The following is an 8,474-nucleotide window of genomic DNA, read 5'->3' as shown; positions in this document are numbered from 1 at the left end:
ATACCCTCTCACCAGGTGCCACATCAACTAGGTGCACCTTTGGCTTCCATGACCAAACATGGAACCTAGGTGCTCCAGACATCCCCAGGAAATGCAATTCACCAATCCCTTGGAAATGAGTTGCCCTCTCTTATTCACTTACTCCCTTTGGGGCCAGGTGCCCCAAGGGCCAGATGAGAGAGAAGCAGCGTGACCTAGTGAAAAGAACATGGGTCTGGGAGTGAGTCAGAGGACCTGGGTTCTAATCCTGGCTCCACCCCTTGTCTGCTATGTGACCTTGAGCAAGTCACTTCACTTCTCTGTGCCTCAGTTCCTTCAGCTTTAAAATGGGGATTAAATACTACCCCCATCGTACTTAGATTGGGAGCTCCATGTGGGACAAGAACTGTGCCCAATGATTATATCTACCCCAGTGCTTAGAACAGCGCTTGGCACATAGTAAGCACTTAAGTACCATTAAATGAAGAGAAAGGCAGACCAGCCGGGGCCCTGTGGACAGTAAACAGTTTATTACCAATATGGACACAGATACTGTGGTATACTGACATACCATTTGAATAGCGTGAGAACTCTGAAACAGCCGGTCATTCAACAACGCTAAACGTCTTTGTTTCTCTGGTGATGCCACAATACATGATTGATTGATTTTTTTTTTTCTTTTTTGCTGCTGTTGTTGTTGGCAAGGGGGTCTTTAACATTGCGGACTACCAGTAAAATTACTCTGAAATCATCTATTAAAGCAAATGGCTCACGTGTCTTCTTACCTACTACTAAAAGAAACGGAATACATTTAAATAAGCAAATACAAAATACAAAAAAGCCAACCAACCTGATGTGCAATGTCAGATGGAATCTAAAAAATCCAGAAATTGAAAATCTTAATTTTTCCTTTCGGTTAAGACTTTTTAAATGATGCAAACCCAAGGCAGCGAGCTCCAGAGGGGGCCGAGTCTGCTAATAAAAAGGGCTGAAAGAACCGAGACAGTTCGGGTGTCTTCACTCGCCAGTCCGCGGGACCTTGGAACGCTCCAGGCCATCCGGGGTTCCGAGGATCCGGGTTTGAGGGGTGGGGGAGGGTGGGGTCTTCTGAGGCCAGGCGAGGGCGGGGCGGAGGGAGGGACGTGATCACTATGTCGTGCTGATCCGACTCAACTCCTGCCTGATGGCTGCAGAGACACAAGGGGCAGGAGACTCAGAAACAGTTAGTGGCAGCACCAGGTTGGAGCCTGGGCTAATCCTCACAGGAGTGGCTGGGGTCAGGGGTGGCCCCATGCACTAGGCCCCACAAGTTCCAGTGGCCCATAAGGGGCTCGTGGAGGGAAATGTGATGGGAGTTAGCCATCCCTAGCCACAAAAATGCCAGGAGGGCAGTCATCCCAAACTTGTCCCAGGCATCTTGTTGCCCCGAGGGAGGCAGAACACTGGGTCATGGATGGACTGTGGGAATTGCTCCAAGAATGAAGCTGCACATGGCTCATGCTTTGCTCCATTGTTCAGTTTCCGGGTCCTGCCCGTGACTTTCTTGCTACTGCCATGCACCTGCCATTCCCTCTGCTGGCATGCTCACTTTCCTGCTCCTTTTCATCCTCTTCCTCCAATTTATCAATCATCAACCCTCCCCGGTCTTCCAATTCCCAGAGCCAACCCAGTGCTCTGACCTGCCTCTTCTCCAGCTTCCCCAGCCCAGTTTCCTCCGTGGCTATTTGTGTCTCTTGAAGTTCTGTCACACAGACCCATGAGGATTACTCCTGACTGACTGCTTTAATCTCTCAGACACTGGCTGACCAAGTCCAGCTAAGGTGGAAAGGCCCTGCTTGCTGTTTCCCGGGTGAAAGCAGGTTTTCCGGGCTCCTGCTCTTGCCTCCCACCTATTAATTGTGGGGGGTCCCTCAAGGCTTGATTCTGGGACCCTTCTATTCCCATCTATATCAACTCCTTCAGAGAACTCATTTACTTCCATGGCTCCAACTACCATTTCTATGCAGATGATTCTCACAACTACCTCTCCAGAACTGATCTCTCTCCTTCTCACAGTCTCACATTTTCTCCAGCCTTCAGGACATCTCTTCTTGGATGTCCTGCCAACATCTCAAACTTAACATGATCAAAAAAGAACTCCTCATCTTCCCACCCCAAACCTGTCTCCATACAGGCTTTCCCATCACTGTAGACAATCCCACCATCTTCCCTTTCTCACAAACTCATAATCTTGGCATTATGCCCGATTCATCTCTCTCATTCAACCCACATATTCAATCTGTCCCCAGATCCTATCCTGCCTTCATACCATTGCTAAAATCCACCCTTTACTCTCCAACCACATTGTTATTATGCTGATCCAGCACTTACCATATCCCACCTTGATACTGCATCAGCCACCTTGCTGACCTCTCTGCCTGCCATCTCTCCCCTCTCTAGTCCATACTTCACCACACTGCCCAGGTCATTTTTCTAAAAAAACTGTTCAGTCCATGCTTCCCCAATCCGCAAGAACCTCCAGTGGTTGTCCATCCACCTCCACATCAAACAGACACTCCTTACCACTGACTTTAAAGCACTCAATCACCTTGTTCCCTCCTCTCTTACCTTGCTGATTTCCTCATACAACCCAACACATTTACTTCACTCCTCTACTGTCTACCTACTCAGTGTATTTAGTTCTTATCTATCTCGCTGCCAACCTTTTGCCCATGTCCTGCCTCTGGCCTGGAACTCCTCCCCCCTCCAAATACAACAGATTATCACTCTCTCCACCTTCAAAGTTATTATTAAAATCACAACTCCTCCAAGAGGCCTTCCCCAGTTTAGACTTCATTTCCCCTACTCCCTCACCCTTCTGCATTGCTCTTGCCCTTGGATTTGTACACTTTAAGCACTCGATATTCACTCCTCCCTCAGGCCCATGCACTTACATATATATCCATAATTTATTTCAATGTCAGTCTCCCCTTTAGACTGTAATCTCCCCTCTAGACTGCAAGCTCATTGTGGGCAGGGAACAGGTCTACCAACTCTGTTGCATTGTACTCTCTCAAGCACTTAGTTCAGTGCTTTGTACCTGGCAAGTGCTCAGTAAACACCACTGAAAGCAGTTAACGCTAGTCCCAGAGAGAGGAGCAGGGAAAAAAAGGGGTGCAGTCTGGCGGGAGCAACAGGTCCAGGGCAGGATGGGCCAGAAAGGACAAGGGGGTGTCATTTGCCTGCACAAACATGAACCTTACCTTAGTTCCCATTTTTCTGCCAACCTCTGGCCCCACATTATCTAATAGGGATGGGCACTGCTAGGGACGGAGGGAGCCGGAGTGGGGTGTTGGGAAATCCTCAAACCTCCGGTTGTTGACTTTTATGATCGGACTTGGTTTCACTGGATAATTCTGGATACTCTCTGGGCTTTCTTCGTTTCATGACTCTTTTCCCTCTGTTAATGTGACTCTGGGCTGGGATTGGGTGGGGTGGGGGGGGGCGGTCATTCCTGACTAAGGCTAGGGCCAATGGCTGAGCAGAGCACTGGGGCTGTTTTGGAGACTGTGGGTCAAGTGGCCCAGCTCTTTCAGAGGGCCATGCAGGCATGGGAAGAATCAGTGGTATTCCTGGGAGACGATCCCTGCTGATGGGGTGTCAGTTGGGTTCCCCCATGGCTGGTGGGGGGTGGGGGACTGCAAAGCACTGTTCTAAGCGCGGTGGTAGATACAAGGTAATGAGGTTGTCCCACGTGGGGTTCACAGTCTTAATCCCCATTTTATAGATGAGGTAATTGAAGCACAGAGAAGTTAAGTGATTTGCCCAAAGTCACCCAGCTGAATTATTATTATTATTATTATTACTATATTCTGGCCCTGGGGTAGGGGTCAAACAGTGCAAGGGGGACTGCTAGGGCAGAACAAAGGGCCAGGGGTTGAGCCTAGACCACCCCCAGAGAAGAAGCCACACCTGTTTCTTTGGGGATCCACCCTGGGCTCTCTGGGGGCCAAATGGGGTGCCATCAGACCACAGACCCTGTCTGGAGAGATCGGGCCCAGATGACGTATCTTCACAAAACCTTCAGAATCCTGACCCTTCCTCTCCATTCTATCGTCACGTTGATTTACATAGCTGTCATAGCCCATTCGACTAGTGCATTAGCCTCCTCGCTGATCTCCCTGCTTCCAGTCTCTCCACAATCCAGTCCGTACTCCACCCTGCTGCCTGGATTATTTTTCTAAAAAATCATTCTGCATATATCTCTTCACTCTTCAGAAACCTCTAATGGTTACCCATCCATCTCCACATCAAGCAGAAACTTCTCACCATCGACTTTAAGATACTCAATCAGTTCTCTCTTTCCTACCTGTCCTTGCTCCTCTCGGCCTCCAACCCAGCCCCCACACTCCTCTTCTCTAATACCAACCTGCTCATTGTGAATCTCTCTCAATCCCTGGCTTGCACTGTCCCTCCTGCCTGGAACTCCCTCCCACTTCATATCTGACAGACAACTGCTCTCCACATCTTCCAAGTCCTATTAAAATCACATCTCTTCCAGGAAGCCTTCCGTGAATAACCACAGCTGCCCACTCGATTCAGCCTCCCTTTTGTGATGCCTATGTACTAGAGCCTGTAACCCCTGAGTACTTCGACGTCCACCCCATCGCCACCGCCAACAGCTCTTAGGAACATATCTATATGCTCTGTTGTTTTCCTTGGGTACAATTTATTTTAGTGTCTGTTTCCTCACTAGATTGTAAGCATCTTGAGGGCAGGGATCATTTCTATTAACTCTGTGGTACGCTCCCAAGTGCTCAGTACTCTGCACAGACTAAGTGCTTAATAAATTCAATGATTGATACAATTACGAATTAAATACTGTGAATTATTTATTTATATTAATGTCTGTCTCCCCTTCTAGACTGCAAGCTCATTACAGGGGGGGAAGATGCCCACCAACTCTGTTGTAGTATACTCTCCTAAGTGCTTAGTACAGTGCTCTGCACATAGTAAGGGCTCAGTAAGTACCCTTGATTGATTGATTGACTGGGTTAGAGGGAAGATCCTTGGGATCAGTGTCCATCTCCATGCCCTGGCCTCTGGGCCTGGGTCAGGGTGAAGCTGATGCCCATCCACTTTGGCACAGATCATAGGGGAAGGAATGGGGAACTTGGAACTCTTTGAGAGCCGTCGGCACTGAACTGAGAAAGCAGTGTAGTCTAGTGGAAAGAGCACAGGTGGAAAGGGGAAAGAGGACCTGAGTTCTAATCCAACTCTGCCAATTTCTTGCTGTGTGATCGGGTAAGTCACTTAACTTCTCTGTGCCTCTGTTTCTTCTACTGTAAAATGGGGACTAAATCCCTGTTCTCCCTCCTACTTAGAGTGTGAGTCCTATGCGGGACAGGGACTGTGTCCAACCTACTTAACATGTACCTACCCCAGTGCTTACAACAGTGTTTGACACATAGTAAGTGCTTAATCAATCTTATTGAGTGCTGACTGTGTGCATAACACTGTACTAAGTGCTTGGGAGAATACAATATAACAGACACATTCCCTGCTAAATGTCATTAAAAGACCCCCAAAACAAAAACAAAAACAAAAAACTGTGCATTGCCACAGAGATGGAGAACTCAGGGGAGCCCATGCCAGAAGCATTGGAGAAGGGGGCAGAGGGAGGCTGCTTCTCTCTGATGGGAGGCAGCACCAATACCTTTCTGGCTTCTTACCGTCAATAATCTCCTCTTTCACTTTGTGGAGCTCCCGGACCACTTCTTCCAAGATTTCCTGTGGGTCAAGGCAGGAAATAGTTTCAGACTTTCTAATGAACTGCCACTCCCCTGCTCCACCCACCCCTCCCAATCCCACGTTATCCCCCAGAGTTGCCCCTCATTCCGGGTGGTCCAGGTCCCGCTCCCGGGGCAGGGGGGGCCCGTGGGCCCAGTTGGCCACCACAAAACTCAACAAGTGAAAAGAAATCGCTGGCCATGAGCCTCTGAACAGTGCAGGAGGCAGTCGGGTGTCCTATCTGATGAGGGGAGATGTCGTAATGCGTTGACTATGACTGGGCTTTGGGAGACGTGCATCTTTGGCTGAGAGTCTGTAGGATTTGTCTGAGGCTTCCTTAGACTCTCCCAGCTCCAGCCCCGCCCCCCGCCCGGGTCCCCTCAAGTGTCTCCTAAACTCACCTTCTAACTGCACCCCACTCTTGATTTTCCACTGCCCACTCCTCAATTCATGTGGCTCCCCCAGCCTGGAATTCCCTCCTCCAGAATCAATCTGCCAGACCCCAGCTCTCCCCATATTCAAAGCTCCCTTAAAATATCACCTCCTCCAATAAGCCTATCCTGATTAATTCTCAACATCCTAATCATATCACTTCAGTAGTCACTTTCCAAGTGTCCATCCTCAGCCTTTATGTTCATAGTTAAATTCCTTCCTATAGTCATTTTTCCAGTTCTCTCATCCTGACAGATCTGAGTTATTTGTATCTTATTGTGTTCTTCTTCTTGTTCCCACGATCTGAAAATCAGTGCTCAGTAGAAAGAGCATGGGCTTAGGAGTCAGGGGTCATGGGTTCTAATCCCATCTCTGCCACCTATCATCTGTGTGACTTTGGGCAAGTCACTTAACTTCTTGGTGCTTCAGTTACCTCATATGTAAAATGGGGATTAAGACTGTGAGCCTCACGTGGGACAACCTGATTACCCTGTATCTACCCCAGTGCTTAGAACAGTGCCCAGTAAGCGCTTAACAAATACCAACATTATTATTATTATTTTTGTCTCTCCTATTAGATTGTAAGCACCTCGAGGACAGGGGACATGTGTTTTGCTTTTGTTATATCCATCCAAGTGCTTAGTACAGTAATTTATCCTCAGTAGGTCAATAGCTACTATTAATCAATTGATTGATCCTACCTGAGCCAGAGGAATGAGTAGTTGCCAGCTCCCTTGGCAGTGCTGGGCAGGTACCTCCCCTTTCCCTTGACTTGGGGGATTCTGGGAGCAAGTGGTTGGGGTCACCAAGAGAATTCCCAGGGTAGCAGCGGAGTGAAGGGACTAGGCTGAGGGGCCAGGAAACCTGATATTTCACCTGACAATCAGGGAGTCATGATGATAGCAGGGTTCTCCTGGATTAGGTCCTAAGTTATTTTTATGGCATTTGTTAAGTGCTTATGATGTGCCAGGTACTTAACTAAGTGCTGGGCAGAAGCAAGCTAATCAGGTTGGACACAGTGCCTGTCCCATGTGGGGCTCCCAGTCTTCATCCCCATTTTATAGAAGAGGGAACTGAGGCAAAGAGAAGTCAAGTGACTTGCCCAAGGTCATACAGCAGACAAGTGGTGGAGCTGGGATTAGAACCCAGGTCCTTCTGACTCCCAGGCCCATGCTCTATCCACTAGGCCATGCTGCTTCTCCTTCGGGATTCAGGGTTCTACAAACATCACCCGTCTTAAGTTCTAAAGCAAAGCGTTCAGAGAGATTCCTGGCCAAGTGTCCAAATGGGTTACTAATGGGAATCTTACAGATGTAGAAGAGAAAGATAGGGATGTTGGATCACCTATCCTAACTATAAGGGTGGATGTCCCGGAGGGCAACAAATCAATCATTCATATTTATTAAAGCTCCTACTGAGTGCACAGCAATGTACCAAGCACTTAGGAAGCATAGAGACCCACGGGGCAGGAAACCTAGGTTCTAATCCCAGCCCCATCACTTGCTTGCTGTGTGACCTTGGGTAAGTCATTTAACTTTGCTGTATTTCAGTTACCTTATCTGCAAAATGGGGATTAAATACCTATTTTCCCTCTGGTGGATGTCATTGGGTTAGACACTGTCTGATCTGACCGAATTGCACCTACTTCACCATTTAGCACAATGCTTGGTAGCAATAAGTGCTTAAGAATACCTCAATGATTATTAGTATTACTATTATTAGAAGAGTGCAATAGGTAGTAGGTATGATCCCTGTCCTCAAGGACCTTACAGTTTAGCAAGAGGGGCACTTAGCAAAATTATTTAAAAGTGAGAGGAAGAAGAAAAAGGGATTATGTTCCCCTCCTAGACTGTAAGGTCACTGTGGTGGGAAATGGGTCTGTTATATTGTTATACTGTACTCTCTGAAGCCCTTAGTACAGTGCTCTGCACATAGTAAGTGCTCAATAAATACAACTGACTGATTATGTACTGGCATTAGTGCTTAAGTGATGGGTGCTATGGGAGGTTGTGAGTACACAAGTACCTCAGAGGTGCTGAAGTGGCAATTAGAGGGTAAAACGAGGGGAGATTAGAAAGTAAATGGGGAAGGCTGCCTGGAGTTGCGATTTCAGGAAGGCTCTGAAGATAAGGATGTGAAGAGGGAGGCAAAGGGGAGGGAGTAAGCCAAAGGCCGGAGGTGGGAGAGTTGAGAATGAGGTGCAGTGAGTAGGTTAGCGTCCAAGCCCCCGGTAACCGCTGTTGGAAACAGAATCCTGGGCTTGAACAACAATGGGTCGGACCCAGTAGGGGCCT

General features: G+C 48.1%; 1 protein-coding gene across 3 annotated transcripts in view; it reads right to left on the bottom strand.

Annotated features, from left to right (window-relative positions):
• Nucleotides 1-486: 486 nt before the first annotated feature.
• EVL (Enah/Vasp-like) overlaps nucleotides 487-8,474 on the bottom strand; it is a 162,272-nt gene continuing 154,284 nt past the window's right edge. For all 3 annotated transcript variants that reach the window (XM_029070418.2, XM_029070426.2, XM_029070429.2), the window contains 2 exons: nucleotides 5,691-5,748; nucleotides 487-1,166 (listed from right to left, as the gene is read on the bottom strand). In XM_029070418.2, the coding sequence (XP_028926251.1) occupies nucleotides 1,129-1,166; nucleotides 5,691-5,748 (96 nt within the window). In that variant the 3' untranslated portion in view covers nucleotides 487-1,128. The remainder of the gene's footprint in view (nucleotides 1,167-5,690; nucleotides 5,749-8,474) is intronic.

The sequence above is a fragment of the Ornithorhynchus anatinus genome, chromosome 1 (genome assembly GCF_004115215.2).
Source record: "Ornithorhynchus anatinus isolate Pmale09 chromosome 1, mOrnAna1.pri.v4, whole genome shotgun sequence".
Taxonomy (NCBI): Eukaryota; Metazoa; Chordata; class Mammalia; order Monotremata; family Ornithorhynchidae; genus Ornithorhynchus; species Ornithorhynchus anatinus.
This window is presented reverse-complemented; position numbering and strand designations above follow the sequence as displayed.